Below are 19,938 nucleotides of genomic sequence, written 5' to 3'. Positions count from 1 at the left end.
GCTTTTTTTTGAACAGAGCCTGTCGAGATTTGAGGCCTCGTTATTCCTCTGCCTTTTGTAGCCTTTGTTCCATGTCCATATTCTTGTTTTTGTCCGCGTGTTTCGTTTAATAATGTCGTCTCAGATTATACTCTTTCAGTACAGCCACACTTTCTCCACACAGAAGACACACAGGTTTTTGGAACATGCTCGACACCTTGTTTGAAACCCCGTTCTCAGTATCCACCTTCCGTTTTGCCATTTTTGATGGGTATCTGAAAGTTAATTTTACTGTGATGCTGACTGCTGTGCCAATAAATAAAATGAAGCAGCCTACTGCTCTTCACCTTTGCATTGTGGGAAATGTAGTATTGGTGCTTAAAAGATCTGCGGGCTACAGCAATCCATCCCAAACCATGATTGGTGTGTCATCATAGTGGTCTCTGACTTGTGGTCAGACTAGCTCAGGTGAATTTCTTTTACATTTGCGCCTTTTTTCAATGCCGATTTGATTGTCATTGAGAAAACAGAGAAGTGTCAAATATGTTTTCTTCGCAAATATCCTTTATGAATTTAAAAGTAATCCTGAAGTAATTATCTAGTTTTTCAAAAGTATCTGTAATCTTATTACAATATTTTTGCTGGTAGTGTAACAGATTAGTTACTGTTTTTTTTCTAATGCCTTACATGTAACGGATTACATGTAATTCGATACTCCCCAACCATGTATATAAATGGTGGCAACATTATTTGTGAAGTATTTATGTAGTGCTTATGAATACTTTATGAATGCCTTTAGCTATCAAGCTTGTTTTTGCCTTAACTAACCAGGTAAGTCATCGAGAACACATTATATTTTATAAGAAAACCTGACCAAGAAGCACTGTTATTGTGACATCATGAAAAGTGGTAGAGGTGTTAAAATAACTGTTATTGTTACATTATAAAAAGTTATAGCAAAGTTACAATACCAAAGCTTATTGTGACATAATGAAAAGTGCTAACAATGTTACAATAACAATGCTTATAGTGACATTCTGTAACAGCTACCCAATATTTAAGATTGTATTAAGCAATTTTATATAACTCCGGCATCCTTTGATGGAAATGAAGTCATTTATTTTCAGAAGAGACATCTCATTAGGGAAAGGGCTTCTGTGTGGGGAGGTTGGTAAGCACTTCATTTTACAGGCCTTCTGTTTCCACTTAGTTTATCTAGTTAGTAGGTGGTTATGCATTAACAATGGATACTTTCATATAGGCCTAGAATTCAGCACAATTGTTAACCTGGTACCAAAGGTGTATGTGGTGCTTGATTGATTGAATCCCAGAGGAAGTTAGTCATGTGCTACAGTACCAGGATTTGGGATATCAGCAGTGGCTGGATCATGGATGCCAAGGGGAACCGGAATGTATCTTTAGTCTCTCTGTTTCATAATTTTCCTTCATGAAGGCAAGGGAAGTCAGCGAGCATCTGGCCTTCCTTGACCAAAAAAAGTATCAAAAATGTGCCAATCAGCATTGAGCTAAACTTAGCGACCTCAACTGTGAATGGTCCTGGTGCATCAAAAAAAAGTGTCAAGGGAAGCCAGCTTGGCTTTGACATCACTCCTATCAAATCCCATTGAGAGCACACGCCATTGACAGAAAAACTTGAATTGTTGCATCTCATTGTGCTGTTGTCCTCCAGTGGCTAGCTAGGCAGCTAGCTAAAATTGTCCCTTTCCTAAATTATCCATGGATGGAGATAGAGATTTGGACATGTGGTTCAGATCCAACCGATAATTAATACATTGTTGTGCCCCTGGCCTGAGAGGATGGAAGTTCAATATGTAGCTAGATGTAGAAGGCTAATGTTAACTAGCTAAAGTTGCCCATGAATGGAAGTTAGGCCAACGAGCAAGTATTTTAGCCAGCTAGCTTAGGACAACAACAAATAAAAGAGTGTACTGTATGACAGAGTGATAGACCGTTTCGTCAACATGAAAGAGAGGAGGATGGCATTGGCTTTTCTCTACAAGTAGGGTGAGTCAACATGTTTTTCTACTTGCACGAATGCGCCCACACAGATATAGGAACCATGGGCAGCCACATCATATTTAGCTTACGTTGATTGGACTATTTTGAAATGTTGAAATTAAAATTATGCTGGAATAGTGGAGGCAGCTCCTGTTTTCTTTGCGACTTGTGGTAACTCTGTGTGTTTCTAAATCAAAAGTTCTTTAGTGGTCCGAAGATGTCAGAAACATTAACTTGCTTGATGTCTGTTACTGTACATGCAATGTCCTTTGTAGATATCACTGGAAAGTGGTTACTATCCGGTTTTGTGATTAAACAAAGGTGTGGTTGAATTGATCCTGTCACTGTGTCTTCTTATTGTCTTGACCTGTAAGCCTATATATCACGGTCGCAAGGCATATGAATGAACAGGTTATAGCGCATACAATGCAATTATCACAACATGTAGGTTGTAATATGTATTTGGGGGGGGGCTTGCTACTGAATACCATGTGTAGAATGGAGAATGAAAGCTGGAATAGGACTACAGACTTAAATGTACTATCTACCTGCAGTCGAGAGGGGCATAGGCAATAAATAATCTTACCTCACCCGACTCACCTGGTATATTCATTGTATTCAACTGGTTTATTCACCTGACTCTATAGCATAGCCAAGAGAAAGTGACAGACAATAATCGAGGTGAACTGTCCAAGCCACTGAATTATCTCCCTTGTACAGTAAACCCTAGCCTACAGCAAGGGGAGGCTAAGAAACTAGACAGTGACCTACCTGAGCATTAGCCAGGTAAACCAGGACACCTCACCATACATATGTCCCTATACAAACATGTTTCAAAACAAAGTGTTATGACTGAATGATATTTGTAGGTTTAACTCACAGCAATCTACAACCACCCCATATGGGGAATCACAAAATGTGTCACTAACTCTGAAGACTTCACAGCAGTTGACGGATAAAATACATTTTGCTGATTAAATACTGAAGAATGCCAACGCGTTATAATCCAGGAAATATCACATCCGGGAAATTAAACATGAGCAAAGACGTGGAATGTTACATTTTTTTTCCTTCAACGAAAGCACCATGATTGGTGAATGCAAGGAAGAAGAAATATAAAACCACCGGAGAGCCGTACAGCAATGAAACCATTAGATTGAGACCACGAAAAAAAACGTGTTAAACGAAGGACCGAAAACCGAGTGACTTTCATGGCCGAAAAAGGAGGTTTTCGTGCGGTTTTATGGTAAGCGAATTACTACTATACAACCAATCACATAAAGGGTGCACATCAACGCAAATAACTAAAAGTGCACAATGGTGCTTGCAATATGGGTTAGTGCTATATTAGATCATTGGGACGTCCATATCCTAAATCCTAACCTCACCCCCTACCCTTACCTTAAACATAACCTAGCCATAACCCTAAACATTTACAATTTCAATTTATATGGTGGTATGGACGTCCCAGTGATCCCAAATAGCAAAGATATGCAATATGTAGCTCTCAGACAAACGTAGAACGGCACTCCTTGTTTGACAGCTGGAGAACCAATGGAAATATCCATCGACCCAGCTGCGCTATGGTGCAGCCAATGAAAAATAGAATGTTACGGGTCCAATTAAGGTTAGGCTGTTGTAGCAGGCGGCCAGTGCTAAACTTCACCAAATAATAGCTGTTTGTATTTTGGCTGCAGCAGTAGCCATTTTAGGTAAGTAGGTTTTTTAACTTTTTTTTTTTTACTCTGTGTTGTATTGCTGGGTCTTGTGTTGTGGTATGGTTGGGGAGTCTCGAACTCGTGCATCCCTCATGAATGAACTCCTCTGCTCTTGTGCTTTAAGAGGATTAAGAAATTGTACGGAGTTTTTTTTCCGCCGTCTCCCACCCCCCCTCAAATTTTGTATGCATTTTTCTAAACTGTCATGGCGTTTTGTGTCCTTGGAAATAAATGCGGGGGTAAAACCCAGTGTTCGGCAGCTGATGGCCTGACTGGTGAGTGTTGCCCGGGTAGGTGAGGTCTTATTGAGGGGTAGCGGCGGTGTCCCTGCGAGGAGTTTAAGGGGGTGTTAACACGTGTAAGGACTGGAATATATAACATCATTGCAGTGACATTAGAGTTAGCAGACTGGCTAGCTCGATAGATTGCTAATATAAATAGGACACGGTTCCCGCCGATGTAGTGTTTTTTTTTGCGGAGATGTTTTGATGATTAACGCGGTCTTAATCATATAAGAACGATCAATTTGCCAGCCAACTTGTAGCAATTCTGTTCTATAGTCTACTACTTAATGATAGCCAGCACAAGTCCTTACCATTAAAGGCACGTTCCCAACGGTAGGTAAATTATTCCTATGGAATTTTTTGTAGGCGATCTACACCAGGTGCGCCTCTGTGCAACAGAAAACAAAGACCCTGGTTGCACAGGTAAAATAGCCCCCTGCACCACTTAAGGTTCCTTTTGTAAACTTATAAACAAAAAAGCTATCCCCAAATAAGAGCTCGCTATGAGCGAATACGTTTTTGTCTGATTTTAGTTTAGGGCAAACTTAATTTAGAAAGCAATAATGCATTTGGTGGTTATTTTAATCAGGTAGTTTGTTTCCTAGTTTGGCTCACTACTTTCAAAGTGTTGTGCTGTAATTTACAAGTGTCTAACTTCAGTTGCACATTTTATTTCACATATAGCCTAGACTAGTTGACACATGAGTCAGACTTGCAGTAATTACATTGTAATTATTCATGGTGCCCAATCATGGAGGCCTAGATTTAATGTCTCACAAAAAAGGCCTGGTGTAGTGTAACACAAATCTATCGATGGAGAAATGTGACAAACCAATGATCACCTGTTTATTGTATTTTACCTTCAGCTGTGTTTCATTAACATTTTAAGATGACTAATATCAATGATATTTTATGCAGAAGAACTTTCTACAGGACTAGTCAACTAGAAATACCCCCCCACCCCCTTTGCAAATAATTTGACCAGGTCCTATTAAGGTTAGTGTGTTTTGTTTTTCACTTTAATAAAGAAATATATTTCTCTGTCATAGATGCAGCGACGGTGAAGAGAAACATGAAGATACAAAATAAGGACAAACAGGTTTGTATCTTTTTGACCTGCATTGTTGTCTTGTGTCTTTACACGCATATTAAGTTGTAAACAAATGTCTTCAGCAACCTTGAAATATAAAAATCAGGAATAGCACTGCCACTCAGCTCAATTCTGCCTTGAGTTGCCATAGTGTTTGGGTCGATATTTATGATCTTAAGTTCCTTCACAGATGGAATTGAAGGATGAGTCAGACCTATGTGTCTGACGCATCACACGCGTTACCATACAATGAGTATAGTCTCTTGGTCTCTGCTCATTTCTCACTGAGTTGTCCATGTTCGATGTTGAACCCAGGCCACACACAGAACTCTGTTCATTAGCCCTAGGGTCCTGAGGTGCTGGTTCGTGAGGGCCTTGTTAATGGCAGGATTTCATTCTAAACCATGGCGATAGGCCTATTTGAAGACTCATTCTGTAATGATAGATGCTATTTGTTTTAAAGCTACAGTTTGCAATATGTCCTACAGTTCAATGGTCATTTCGTAGATGATATACAGATTGTTCCTTGAACGATAGTCCCATTCCTTACCAAACAAGGTGAAGGATCAGCCTTTAATCAAGTGTGTTATCTGACTATGACAGCTCCAAGTCCCTCCATTCTTCAACAGAATCAATGTGCAGTGTTTCCACTTTTTGTTCATGTAAATCGTTTAAACAATTTAAATTGTTGCCGCCACCCCAGAATATATATATATATTTTTTATTTCAGAATGACAAAACACATTTTCAATGTAGACTTAAACAACTAAAACCAGATCTAGATATTGGAGTGCTGTATTTATCTTTGAGAACTAACAATCACCAAATTAAAAACTAGACAGTCCTGGAGAATCTAACATTCCAAAAGTGTCATGTCATGGCTTATTGATTTTGTTATAATGTTTGAGTGACTTAGCATAAGAACACTGCATAAGCCATGTCAAAATGTGCACAATTGTAGGAAATTAGCTTTTAAACTGTACATCTTTCTCTTTGCCCCATAGCAAAATGTGTAGAATAGCAGGAAAGTAGATTTAAAACATCATAATGTTGTCTCTGCGGCCAAGAGTAGGGCCTCAAATGTTTGGTCGGAGACCGTGCCATTGGCATGCCCGCAATTTTTTATCCTGAGCAGATGATCACACCAACAAGTTGAGATGGGTTAGTGGCTGCTGGAATTCCCATGATACTGCTTATTTACAGAGTTGTTTCTTCAAAATAATATTAACCAAAATCATAAATTTACCTCAGTGGCTGAATAAATATTGTACAATGAGATAAATATGAAAGTGGCCAAACCTTAACAATTTCGCTTATTGAATTAAAATTAGTAACTGACAATATTACACAACAATGCAATGCCTCTTGCATTTTATTCATAAATCTCACATCCAGTTACTGTAACTCCAGGATTATTATATGTGGCCTTGATTCGGTCTTTTGTAGCAACATTTGAAGTGGTGTTTTTTTACATTGGATAAAAGCAGAGACACAGAGCTACAAAATGGTATATCATACACTGCATTTGAGGAACAATGGGAAAGTAATTCTGCTTTGAAAGTTGATGAACTTGTAACTTCAATTTTGAGAAAATGGCCTTTGAATGTTTTAGTACCTACTGGAGAGCTATTCTTTGTCTACACCCATTCAGCATCATTCACAACCTCTAAAGTGTGGCCTTCAAGGCAGAGTTGCAAAGAAAAAAACATATCTCAGATTGCCCAATAACAGTAAAAGATTAAGATGGGCAAAAGAACACAGACACTGGACAGAGGAACTCTACCTAGAAGAAAAGCATTCCCGGAGTCGACCTCTTCACTATTGACATTGAGACCGGTGTTTTGCGGGTACTATTTAATGAAGCTGCCAGTTGAGGACTTGTGAGGCATCTATTTCTCAAACTAGACTGTTTCTCATTAGAAGCGATTGGAATAATGGCTACTTCTGTACTTTACGCAAGATTTTCTGCGGGAGCCATCATGTGACCACTTGCTCAATGTGGTCCCTTACGGCTATTCTTCAACATAAATGCGTAAAAAGACGTCACAATGCTGTAGACACCTTGGGGAATACGAAGAAAACGTAAGCTCATTCGTAGCCCATTCACAGCTATATAAGGAGTCATTGGCATGTAGCGCTTTCAAAATATGGGGCACTTCCTGATTGGATTTTTATCTGGGTTTCGCCTGTAACATCAGTTCTGTTGCACTCACAGACAATATCTTTGCAGTTTTGGAAATGTCAGAGTGTTTTCTATCCAAAGCTGTCAATTATATGCATAGTCGAGCATCTTGTCGTGACAAAATATCCCGTTTAAAACGGGAACGTTTTTTTATCCAAAAATGAAATACTGCCCCCAGAGTTTCAAGAGGTTTAAGAGGTTAAAAAACAAGTACATTTCTAAGTGAGCCCAAACTTTTGAACGGTAGTGTACATCATGGATGGACGTCTCTCACTGTCTCGGATGCAATGGTTGCCCTTAGTTTGAAGATGTATTCCGGAGACAGGTGTTTTCTCCTTAGCTATCATACTCAAATTCCACTGATTTCAAAACTCGGTCCTCCAGAAAGTGGAGAGCAACACTTATGTAGTTCTAAAAATAAAAAAAAGCTGCGTTAGACAGGATTACCTACACATACTGACCAGCTCAAATAGACAGAAGCGTGCTATATGGCAGACCAATCCAAACTCATCTCTCAGCATGTCCAGCCCACTCATTATCTCATACAATCATGGCTAGTGGAAAGGTTTCTGCATTTCTGTGGCTAAACCAACTAAGCTCGTAATTTAAAAAAATATATATTCGTAGTTACAGATGGCATACAAGTCTGTAATTAAGGCACATGCAAGTTCACATGTTCCAGAAGGAAAATAAATACATTTTACGTTCAAATGTTTCTTTGTTTCTTTCTCCTGTGACGTAGTGACCCGCGGCATATGCCTAGTTTCCTGAAATTAGGATAGAAAACTTAGTGAAACGAGAATGGAAATGTTAGTTAGGTTGACAGAAGTAGCACATACCTGATTCTGACAAGTCCATGCTTGTCTGGTCCACCATCATGCTACCTCAATGGACTAGACTCGTCTCGAGACTTGACCATAGAGTTTCTGAAAGGACATCCTAGATTCGAGCCAATGTCTTAAGTAGTTGAACATGTTATTACTCTAATTCTGTGAAAGTGACGAACTGACACGTTTTCATTTTCGGCAAAAACAACTATATATCGAAGGAGTGCCTTTGATTTGACGGCCTGCACAAGACGAATGTTAGACCCGGTGATGTGTTCCTACCCATGAAGTTAGCTAGTCAAAGTCACCATGACATCGCCTACAAGCTTGATCAGGGATTTCTATTGGAGAAGCAGTTTCTGCCCCTCTTCTTACTCTGTCTTTGACTAGATATCCCATTCAGAAGAATGTCTTAGAAGGACAAGGGCATTCTTCACACCCCTGCTATGCCAGATGGTTAGTTAGGCGATTTAGTTAAATTCCTTTCAATTCATGTTTCATTGGGTTTTCAGCTGGAAACAGAGCGAGAACAGGGAATGGAAGTCATGATTATGGCTCGGACAGAAAATGTTGCACTTTGTATAGACTAATCTACTGTAGCCCATGGTGATGAGTAGGGACGGGGGACGCTAGATCAGGCTGAAAGATGGGCTTGCTTCTTCATGGAGCACTGTCGCTTGGTTTTGGCCTGTTGGACTGTGATGCGGGCAGATGCCCATTTAGAATGGGAACTATACACTTGGCCTGTTCTGCCTGTACACATGCACCATGATGAATGCTTTAATGCCGAAACACATTGGTTTAATAAAGGAGCACTGATATTGCACAATGAGGATAACAGGATCTACGCTATTTTGCTTTTAGAATTGTAATTCATAAGTGGCAACATTACACAACACACTGGCATGGATTAATTCAAGTACATTACACTTACGCATATTTTACTATTTTATTTATTTCACCTTTATTTAACCAGGTAGGCCAGTTGAGAACAAGTTCTCATTTACAACTGCTACCTGGCCAATATAAAGCAAAGCAGTGTGACAAATACAACACAGTTACACATTCGAACATACAGTCAACAACACAATAGAAAAACCGATATACAGTGTGTGCAAATGTAGTAAGATTAGGGAGGTAAGGCAATAAATAGGCCATAGTGATGAAATAATTACAATTTAGCATTAACACTGGAGTGATAGATGTGCAGATGTGCAAGTAGAGATACCGGGGTGCAAAAAAACAAAAGCAATATGGGGATAAGGTAGTTGGGTGGGTTATTTACAGATGAGCTGTGTACAGGTGCAGTGGTCGATAAGCAGCTCTGGCAGCTGATGCTTATAGTTAGTGAGGGAGATGTAAGACTCCAGCTTCAGTGACTTTTGCAATTCGTTCCAGTCATTGGCAGCAGAGAACTGGAAGGAAAGGTGGCCAAAGGAGATGTTGGCTTTGGGGATGACCAGTGAAATATACCTGCTGGAGCGTGTGCTACAGGTAGGAGTTGCTATGGTTACCAGTGAGCTGAGAGAAGGCGGGGCTTTACCTAGCAAAGCCTTATAGATGACCTGGAGCCAGTGGGTTTGGCGACGGATATGTAGCGAGTATCAGCCAACGAGAGCATACAGGTCGCAGTGGTGGGTAGTATATGGGGCTTTAGTGACAAAACGGATGGGACTGTGATAGACTACATCCAATTTGCTGAGTAGTGTTGGAGGCTATTTTGTTAATGACATTGCCAAAGTCAAGGATCGGTAGGATGGTCAGTTTTACATTTACATTACATTTACATTACATTTAAGTCATTTAGCAGACGCTCTTATCCAGAGCGACTTACAAATTGGTGCATTCACCTTAAGACATCCAGTGGAACAGCCACTTTACAATAGTGCATCTAAATCTTTTAAGGGGGGGGAGGGTGAGAAGGATTACTTTATCCTATCCTAGGTATTCCTGAAAGAGGTGGGGTTTCAGGTGTCTCCGGAAGGTGGTGATTGACTCCGCTGTCCTGGCGTCGTGAGGGAGTTTGTTCCACCATTGGGGGCCAGAGCAGCGAACAGTTTTGACTGGGCTGCGCGGAACTGTACTTCCTCAGTGGTAGGGAGGCGAGCAGGCCAGGGTGGATGAACGGTGCCCTTGTTTGGGTGTAGGGCCTGATCAGAGCCTGGAGGTACTGAGGTGCCGTTCCCTCACAGCTCCGTTGCACCATGGTCTTGTAGCGGATGTGGAAGCCAGTGGAGAGAGCGGAGGAGGAGCGGGGTATTGGGAAGGTTGAACACCAGACGGGCTGCGGCGTTCTGGATGAGTTGTAGGGGTTTTATGGCACAGGCAGGGAGCCCAGCCAACAGCGAGTTGCAGTAATCCAGACGGGAGATGACAAGTGCCTGGATTAGGACCTGCGCTGCTTCCTGTGTGAGGCAGGGTCGTACTCTGCGGATGTTGTAGAGCATGAACCTACAAGGTTTTACGAGGGTATGAGTGAAGGAGGTTTGTTGTGAAATAGGAAGCCAGTTCTAGATGTAATTTTGGATTGGAGATGCTTAATGTGAGTTTGGAAGGAGAGTTTACAGTCTAACCAGACACTTAGAATATGTGAACAACTACAAATACCTAAGTCAGAACCGTCCGAGTAGTGATGCAAGTCGGGCGGGTGGGTGAAGAGCATGCATTTAGTTATACTAGCATTTAAGAGCAGTTGGAGTCCACGGAAGGAGTGTTGTATGGCTTTGAAGCTCGTTTAGAGGTTTGTTAACACAGTGTCCAAATAAGGGCCAGATGTATACAGAATGGTGTCGTCTGCGTAGAGGTGGATCAGAGAATCACCAGCAGCAAGAGCGACAACATTGATATGTACAGAGAAAAGAGTCGGCCCGAGATCTGAACCCTGTGGGACCCCCATAGAGACAGGCCCTCTGATTTGACACACTGAACTCTGTCTGAGAAGTAGTTGGTGAACCAAGCAAGGCAATCATTTGAGAAACCAAGGCTATTGAGTCTGACAATAACAATGCGGTGATTGACAGAGTCAAAAGCCTTGGCCAGGTCATTGAAGACGGCTGCACAGTACTGTCTTTTATCAATGTTGGTTATGATATCGCTTAGGACCTTGAGCGTGGCTGAGGTGCACCCATGACCAGCTCTGAAACCAGATTGCATAGAGGAGAAGGGTGGGATTTGAAATGGTCAGTGATCTGTTTGTTAACTTGGCTTTCGAAGACTTTAGAAAGGTAGGGATTTATTTAGTTTCTTAGCCTCAGTGCAGTGGGCAACTGGAAGGAGGTGCTCTTATTCTAAATGGACTTTACAGTGGCCCAAATCCTTTTGGAACTAGTGCTACAGGATGCAAATTTCTGTTTGAAAAATCTAGTCTTTGCTTTCCTATCTGACTGTATATTGGTTCCTGACTTTTCTGAGAAGTTGCATATCACGGGAGCTATTCGATGCTAACGCCACAGGATGTTTTTGTGCTGGTCAATGGCAGTCAAGTCGAGTGAATCGGGCTATATCTGTTCATAGTTCTACATTTTTTGAATGGGGCATGCTTATTTAAGATTGTGAGGCAGTGATTGCTGAGATCCTGGTTGAAGACAGCAGTATTTAGAGGGCAAGTTGGTTAGGAGGGTGACCATGTTTACAGATTTGGGGTTGTACCTGGTGGGTTCCTTGATAATTTGTGTGAGATTGAGGGCGTCTAGTTTAGATTTTAGGACTGCCGGGGTGTTAAGCATATCTCAGTTTACGTCACCTAACAGAACGAACTCTGAAGATAAATGGGGGGCAATCAATTCACATATAGTGTCCAGGGCACAGCTAGGAGCAGAGTGGGGTCTATAACAGGCGGCAACAGTGAGAGATTTATTTCTGGAGAGATTCATTTTTAAAATTAGAAGCTCGAACTGTTTGGGCATAGACCTGGAAAGTATGACAGAACTTTGCAGGCTATCTCTGGAGTTGATAGCAACTCCTCCCCCTTTGGCAGTTCTATCTTGACGGAAAATGTTGTAGTTGGGTATGGAAATCGCAGAATTTTTGGTGGCCTTCCTAAACTGGAATTCAGACACGGCAAGGACATCAGGGTTGGCGGAGTGTGCTAAAGCAGTGAGTAAAACAACCTTAGGGAGGAGGCTTCTGATATTAACATGCATGAAACCAAGGCCTTTTCAGTTACAGAAGACAACAATTGAGAGTTCCTGGGGACACGCAGGGTCTGGGTTAACCTCCACATCACCCGAGGAACAGAGGAGGAGTAGGATGAGGGTACAGCTAAAGGCTATCAAAACCGGTCATCTAGTGCGTTTGGGACAGAGAATAAAAGGAGCAGATTTCTGGACGTGGTAGAATAGATTCAGGGCATAATGTACAGACTGGTATGGTGGGGTGTGGGCACAGTGGAGGTAAATCCAAGCACTGGGTGATGATAAGAGAGGTTGCATCTCTGGATGCGCTAGTTATGCTGTGTGAGGTCACCGCATGTGTGGGAGGTGGGACAAAGGAGATGTCTGAGGTATGTTGAGTGGGACTAGGGGCTCCGCAGTAAACTAAAACAATGATAACTATCCTAAACAACAGTATACAAGGCATATTGACATTTGAGAGAGACATAAAGCGAGGCATAAAGCAATCACAGGCGTTGATTGGGAGAGGTATGACAACGGGTAAGACAACAACAGCTAATCAGCTAAGACAGCCACTACAGGTAAAATGGTGATGAATAATGGGCAGGGAGGGCCGGTTAACTACACGCAGGGCCTGAGTTCGGGGCTGTGGCCGACAGATAAACCCCAAAAAATAAACAAAATGGAGTACTGTGATTAATGAACAGTTCAGCAGGCATCAGCTATGCAGCTATGTAGCCAAGTGAACAGCAATAGATGGAACAGGTAAGCCGCGGGGTAGTCATTACTACGCTAGCACGCGGGAGACACAGCGTTTAAAGTTAGAAGGCCGGTGTTAGTAGAAGCGTCTGCTCCGACGTCCGGCAAAGGCCGGTTGATGGCACAGCGGATGGAGTTCTGTCGGCAGACCAGTTGTGGTGATACAGTGTAGACCAGTTGTGGTGATACAGTGTGGCGCCGTGTCGACAAAGGGTCCAGGCCAGATGGCGAAAGAGGTATTGTAGTTGTAGTAATTTCGTTTGCTAGCCGGGCTCGCAGCTAACTGGTGCTAGCTTTGGGGCAGGAGCCTTAGCCACTATAGCCAATCGGTGGCAGCTAGCTAACAGCGATGATCCGATGCAGAGCTTACGGCAAGGATCCGGTGGAGTAGTGGATTCTAGCCGTGTTGGGGTAGAGTCCGCGAGGCATCAGCTGTGTAGCCGAGTGATCACTGAGTAGGCCGGGAGGTGGGCCTGGCTCAGAGCTTTTTTATTTTTTTTATTTCACCTTTATTTAACCAGGTAGGCTAGTTGAGAACAAGTTCTCATTTGCAACTGCGACCTGGCCAAGATAAAGCATAGCAGTGTGAACAGACAACACAGAGTTACACATGGAGTAAACAATTAACAAGTCAATAACACAGTAGAAAAAAAAGCTAGCTAGCTTCGGGGCTGGGTCACTCGGTAGCAGGTAGCTAGCTAGCTGTGATGATCAGGAGTAATGGTCCAGGGCTTATGGCAGGAATCCGGCGTTGTAGTAGAGAAAACAGTCTGATACTGGCAGGCTGGCAAGTATTATCCAGGCTAAAAAACGGCAGGTGTCTGTGTGGAGGGTAAAGGTGGCTGGCAGTGGCTGACAATGACTAAATAGCTAGTAGCTGGTTAGCTTCTGATGGCTAGCTCCCGATGGAGGTTCTGGCTATAAGGTCTAAAAAAAAATTGCAGATCCGTATCACATTGGGTGAGGTGGGTTACCGGAAGGTATATTTAATTTTAAAATGGAAAAGAGATTGAAAAGAAATGACAAACCACGTCTGCACTGCTACGTCATCTTGGATATTACACATATTACACAATAAAGTGTAATAAAGGAGAACAAGGCAACTCAATGGAATAAATCCAAATACTCCTGATATCGTTCTTAAAAGATAATTGGAGGAACAATGTTTTTAAGTGTAGGAACATAATTTTTTTGGGGGACAACTTTACAGGTACATTAAGACTAATTTGTGGAAAACATAATTTCATCTTGCTGCAAGCTCATCAAAAGTGCACCATCTTTACATGTTTGTACTTTTATGATCAACTATTCAATCTGTGGACCGTCTGTTTATTAGTCTTTTATGTATGTTTCTCTGGTAACACAAAAGAGAACCTTAACCTGTTAACCTTTTGAGTTCCAAGTATCTTAACGGTTGCCCCAGCGTGAGTTGTTTTATGCACACAATTTCAGAATGCACTCACTGTTCCAAAATGTGATTATTACGCAACAGGACAGTTAACACGTGCTGCCAGCTAATTATTTATAGGCTATGTTTCAACTTGTCAATTTCAAATGATTTTCTAACAAGTTGCATTTTCTAACAACAGTTTGAATTGAGTTGTGCTCCGCCTCCTCATTAATTCACATAGAAGTAGCCCATTTCAGTGTTGCGGACAATTTGTTTGAAGTTTTACTGAGCCGGACAAACCTCCCTCTTCGAGGAGAGCCCTTCCCCATTTTTTCCACACATCAAGTATGCAGATATTTGTGCAGTCTTGCACGAATTGGTACATTTTCTGGCTGGCACTCGCATTGCCTCCATTGTTGTTTCCCTTACAAATAATAACTTTGGACATGTGTGCATTCCTATCAAAGTGAGTGCCTTATTTTCTGTATATCATGTAGTTGTTTCTACTGTAGCATGATGTATATATGGAGCATAATGTATTTACAGTTTTATTCACATGTTTTCAAGTACCGGTGAGAAATAATGCATTCCTATTATAATGGCAACCATGTGCTTAAAATACTTTTTTGAAGGTTGTACTGATTATGATGAGCTAATAATAAGGTATTTGCCAGCTATGTGTGGTGCCATTATACAATGCATTCAGGGTGTCACGTAATCTGCGAGACCAAAATGTTATAATGAGGTGAAGGAATGGCTCACTCATCTTTCAAGTAAACTTCCGGAAGTGAATGAAGGGAAGTGAATGATTGTAGACGACACACCCCCTCCAACATGCAAACAGACCAAACTCATCTAGTCTCTTATTTTTTGTTGACGGGAAAAACCAACAAGGCTGCGCGCACTAACTACCCATTGTCAGATTACTTTAGATTTCTATAAAGTGTTTTACTCAATTATTTTGATCAATGTTGAGCTCACCCGTGATGTGATTAATTATAAATAGTAATTGCTATTAGCTAATTAATATTGTGGTTTCTGTCAGCCGAGAGCTGTCTAAATATGACTGTTTGTGTTACGTCAATATTTCCTCAGTTAGCTTACAATATTTCCAATTGTAGCTTACATTTTCCGGTTTCAAATCAAATTTTATTTGTCACATACACATGGTTAGCAGATGTTAATGCTAGTGTAGTGAAATGCTTGTGCTTCTAGTTCCGACAATGCAGTAATAACCAACGAGTGATCAAACCTAACAATTTCACTACAGCTACCTTATACACACAAGTGTAAAGGGATGAAGAATATGTCCATAAAGATATATGAATGAGTGATGGTACAGAACGGCATAGGCAAGATGCAGTAGATGGTATCGAGTACAGTATATACATATGAGATGAGTAATGTAGGGTATGTAAACATTATATTAAGTGGCATTGTTTAAAGTGGCTAGTGATACATTTTTTTTACATGTATGGCAGTAGCCACTCAATGTTAGTGGTGGCTGTTTAACAGTCTGATGGCCTTGAGATAGAAGCTGTTTTTCAGTCTCTCGGTCCCTGCTTTGATGCACCTGTACTGACCTCTCCTTCTGGATGATAGCGGGGTGAACAGGCAGTTGCTCGGGTGGTTGTTGTCCTTGATGATCTTTATGGCCTTCCTGTGACATCGGGTGGTGTAGGTGTCCTGGAGGGCAGGTAGTTTGCCCCCAGTGATGCGTTGTGCAGACCTCACTACCCTCTGGAGAGCCTTACGGTTGTGGGCGGAGCAGCTGCCGTACCAGGCGGTGATACAGCCCGACAGGATGCTCTCGATTGTGCATCTGTAAATGTTTGAGTGCTTTTGGTGACAAGCCAAATTTCTTCAGCCTCCTGACGTTGAAGAGGCGCTGCTGCGCCTTCTTCACCACGCTGTCTGTGTGGGTGGACCAATTCAGTTTGTCCGTGATATGTACGTCGAGGAACTTAAAACGTTCTCCCCTCCACTACGGTACCGTCGATGTGGATAGGGGGTGCTCCCTCTGCTGTTTCCTGAAGTCCACGATCATCTCCTTTTGTTTTGTTGACGTTGAGTGTGAGGTTATTTTCCTGACACCACACTCCGAGAGCCTTCACCTCCTCCCTGTAGGCCGTCTCGTCGTTGTTGCTAATCGAGCCTACCACTGCAGTGTCGTCTGCAAACTTGATGATTGAGTTGGAGGCGTGCATGGCCACGCATGGGACTATCATTTGCTTTTCAACAGGACAATGACCCAACACACCTCCAGGCTGTGTAAGGGTAGTTGACCAAGAAGGAGAGTGATGGAGTGCTGCATCAGACGACCTGGTCTCCACAATCACGTGACCCTCAACCCAATTGAGATGGTTTGGGATGAGTTGGACCGCAGAGCGAAGGAAAAGCAGCCAAAAAGTGTTCAGCATAAGTGGGAACTCCTTCAAGACGACTGTTCAAAAAGAAAATCCAGGTGAAGCTGGTTGAGAAAATGGCAAGAGTGTGCAAAGCTGTCATCAAGGCAAAGGGTGGCTACTTTGAAGAATTTAAAATATGTTTTAATTTGTTTAACACTTTTTTTTTTGGTTACTTCATGATTCCATATGTGTTATTTCATAGCTTTGATGTCTTCACTGTTATTCTACAATGTAGAAATGAAGAAAAACCCTTGAATGAGTAAGTTTGTCCAAACTTTTGACTGGTACTGTATATATTTTGAATAAAGATCGTAGTTCAACGCAGAAAATCATTCAAATGAAGTCCGATGGGTTTTCAAAAAATGTTTCCCGAAATATTTGCATACCGTCACAAACCCTTCTGCTGCTGCGGTCAATCAATGGCCGTGGCATTGAATATTTTCTTCAAAGAGAGGATGTCGTATTAAGATGCATAATGTAGCCAAAACTACTGAAAATAGCCTTTTACAAGATGAAATCATGACGTGAAGGACAACCATCTCTGCAGCACTCTGGAGCTCTGTCAGAGTGACCATCGGGTTCTTGGTCCCCTACCTGACCAAGGCCATTCTCCCCCAATTGCTCAGTTTGGCTGGGCGTCCAGCTCTAGGAAGAGTCTGGTGGTTCCAAAGTTCTTCCATTTAAAAATGATGGAGGGCACTGTGTTCTTAGGGACCTTCAACGCTGTAGAAATGTTTAGTTACAATTCCCCAAATCTTTCCAACACCAGCACTCCACTCCACCTTTATGGTAGGGTGGCCAGACGGAAGCCACTCCTTAGTAAAAGGCACATGATAGCCTGCTTGGAGTTTGCCAAATGGCACCTAAAGGACTCTGACCATGAGAAACAAGATTCTCTGGTCTGATGAAACACCATCCCTGTGGTGGCAGCAACATGCTATGGGGAAACAGGAAAACGACCCTAAGCACACAGCCAAGACAATACAGGAGTGGCTTTGGGACAAGTCTCTGAATGTCCTTGAGTGGCACTCAGACCCGGACTTGAACCCGATCGAACATCTCTTGAGACCTGAAATAGCTGGGCAGCGACGCTCCCCATCCAACCTGACAGAGCTTGAGAGGATCTGCAGAGAAGAATGGGAGAAACTCCCCAAATACAGGTGTGCCAAGCTTGTAACGTCATACCCAAGAAGACCCAACGCAGCAATCGCTGCCAAAGGTGCTTCAACAAAATACTGAGTAAATGGTCTGAATACTTATGTAAATGTGATATTTCAGTTGTAATGTTTTATACATTTGCCAAAATTATGGCGTATTGTGTGTAGATTGAGGAGAGAAAAAAAAGATTTTAATCCATTTTAGAATAAGGTTATAAATTAACAAAATATGGAAAAAGTAAAGGGGTCTGAATCCACATTCAAAGTAAGCTGTGTGGTACACGGGTGAGGTTCTCTTCTTCCTCTCCATGTTCCTCTCCCTCCACTTTCCTCTCGCTCCACTCCTCCCTTGAGAATTAAAAAGGGTATCGTTAGAAAGGTTAACTTCTCCTCTATTACAGTAAAATAATATGACCGGTTCTGTTGGATCAAACCTCAAATGGAAATAGCCTGTTAAAACCACTTGCCAGAGAGGAAGAAGTGATTTCTCATATTTGTTGTTGTGAGTGGCAGGGGGAGGGGCTTGGTATGTGTGTAAACCAAAACCTGTCCAAAATAAACCCAATGCATTTCTATTGGCTTATTTTGGCCCTAAGCTTGTCGCCTGCCTTCCATCCTTTGGGACATCAGGACTTAACATTAATAAATACTTGAACAACCAGATTTCAGATGTCCGAATGGACAAGTAAAAAATCACGATCAAACAATTACTTCGATCAGAATTGGATCAGGCTGCCACAGTTCAAGGTTGACATTCTGAGTATATTGCCCATATATTTACTATAGTCTATTTCAATGAATATGTTGTTTTACACAAAGCAAGAGGACAATGTATACAGAGCTAAGTTTCACCAAAGCAGCACAAAATAGCTGGTCAGCATGATTATTATAATATATTTTTTTCTCTCTGGTAATTGATCTGGGACAATAGCCAAAGTCCAGTTTTATAGCGGACACTCCGGTCTTATTGTTTGTTGTAGAAGCCCAAATGCCAAAAAATCACCCCCTTCCCTGACTGTTCCTAAATGTTTGTATTTTACACTGCTTATTTGTCCGAATTTTGAAATCACAAACAAAGTATTTAGAGCCTTTTTACCTGTCCCCCCCCCGCCCACACCTATTCCTAACTTAACCTGCCAACCCAATGTGCTGTAGGCTGTGGTACCCAGCCAGGGGCTAATTCGTCTCTCACGCCTCACTGAATGAATGACAAATAGATGAATGGGAGATCATTTTGCACCTTATTTCACAATTTAAATCAGGCATAACTGAATGATAAGGAGGTTGAAGAGGTTGATTTTAATTTAGAAAGACAATAGTGTAATAATGAGTTTATGCCTTCATCAGCAGCAAATAATTTGAAACGCGCCTTGGGGGTTGATACCATTCTCTTTTACATTTTACTTTGTAAAAATAAGCTGTTACAGGACTGTTTTAATTACTGTAACTCTTTAATAATATAATTTATTGTAAGGGAAACAAAAAACATGGTATGTGTTAGAGTGGGCCTTTAGAATAATGCAAAACATATCCTCGACTCTATCCAACTTGATGTGTGGGAAACTAACGATGCCAGTCAGCCTGCGCAGCCGGCCCCTTCGAAACAACACCTAAACTATATCACAACTAATTTCACTCATAATAAGAGTTAGCCTATAGACAAGATTTAAATGGACAAAAATCTGATGAGTGACAATATTAGGCCTATCAGTTGTCAAATTGCACATGAAAAGATGGGGGCATCTTGTTATTTACAGATACAGGGAAAGGGTCATCACTTTGATTTCTATAAAGTATGTGAAAGAGCACATTCTGCTGTTTCTATTACATGTACTTTTGTCAAACAACTCATAATTCAAGAGGTGTGCAGTTTTATTTCCAAATGTCACTTTTTCCAAGGATATCCGTGCTGTCCATGCTTTCAGCACGTTACCACTCACGCGGCAGCATTGCTCTGGCTACTAAGCAAAAACTAGCAACATAATGAATTTAAGATTAAAATATGCTATTTAT

At 41.6% G+C, this 19,938-nt stretch overlaps 1 protein-coding gene across 4 annotated transcripts in view; it reads left to right on the top strand.

Annotated features, from left to right (window-relative positions):
- Window positions 1–3,061: 3,061 nt before the first annotated feature.
- chd6 (chromodomain helicase DNA binding protein 6) overlaps window positions 3,062–19,938 on the top strand; it is a 115,548-nt gene continuing 98,671 nt past the window's right edge. For 2 of the 4 annotated variants that reach the window (XM_029682489.2, XM_029682488.2), the window contains exons 1-2: window positions 3,766–3,991; window positions 5,050–5,099. In XM_029682489.2, the coding sequence (XP_029538349.2) occupies window positions 3,922–3,991; window positions 5,050–5,099 (120 nt within the window). In that variant the 5' untranslated portion in view covers window positions 3,766–3,921. Of the gene's footprint in view, window positions 3,245–3,630; window positions 3,711–3,765; window positions 3,992–5,049; window positions 5,100–19,938 lie in introns of those variants that run through there. The other 2 variants (XM_029682492.2, XM_029682491.2) reach the window with 2 other exon arrangements.

Source organism: Oncorhynchus nerka, linkage group LG15 (genome assembly GCF_034236695.1).
Source record: "Oncorhynchus nerka isolate Pitt River linkage group LG15, Oner_Uvic_2.0, whole genome shotgun sequence".
NCBI classification, from domain to species: Eukaryota; Metazoa; Chordata; class Actinopteri; order Salmoniformes; family Salmonidae; genus Oncorhynchus; species Oncorhynchus nerka.
Note: the sequence above shows the minus strand (reverse complement) of the source record. Positions and strands in the feature narration are given on the sequence as shown.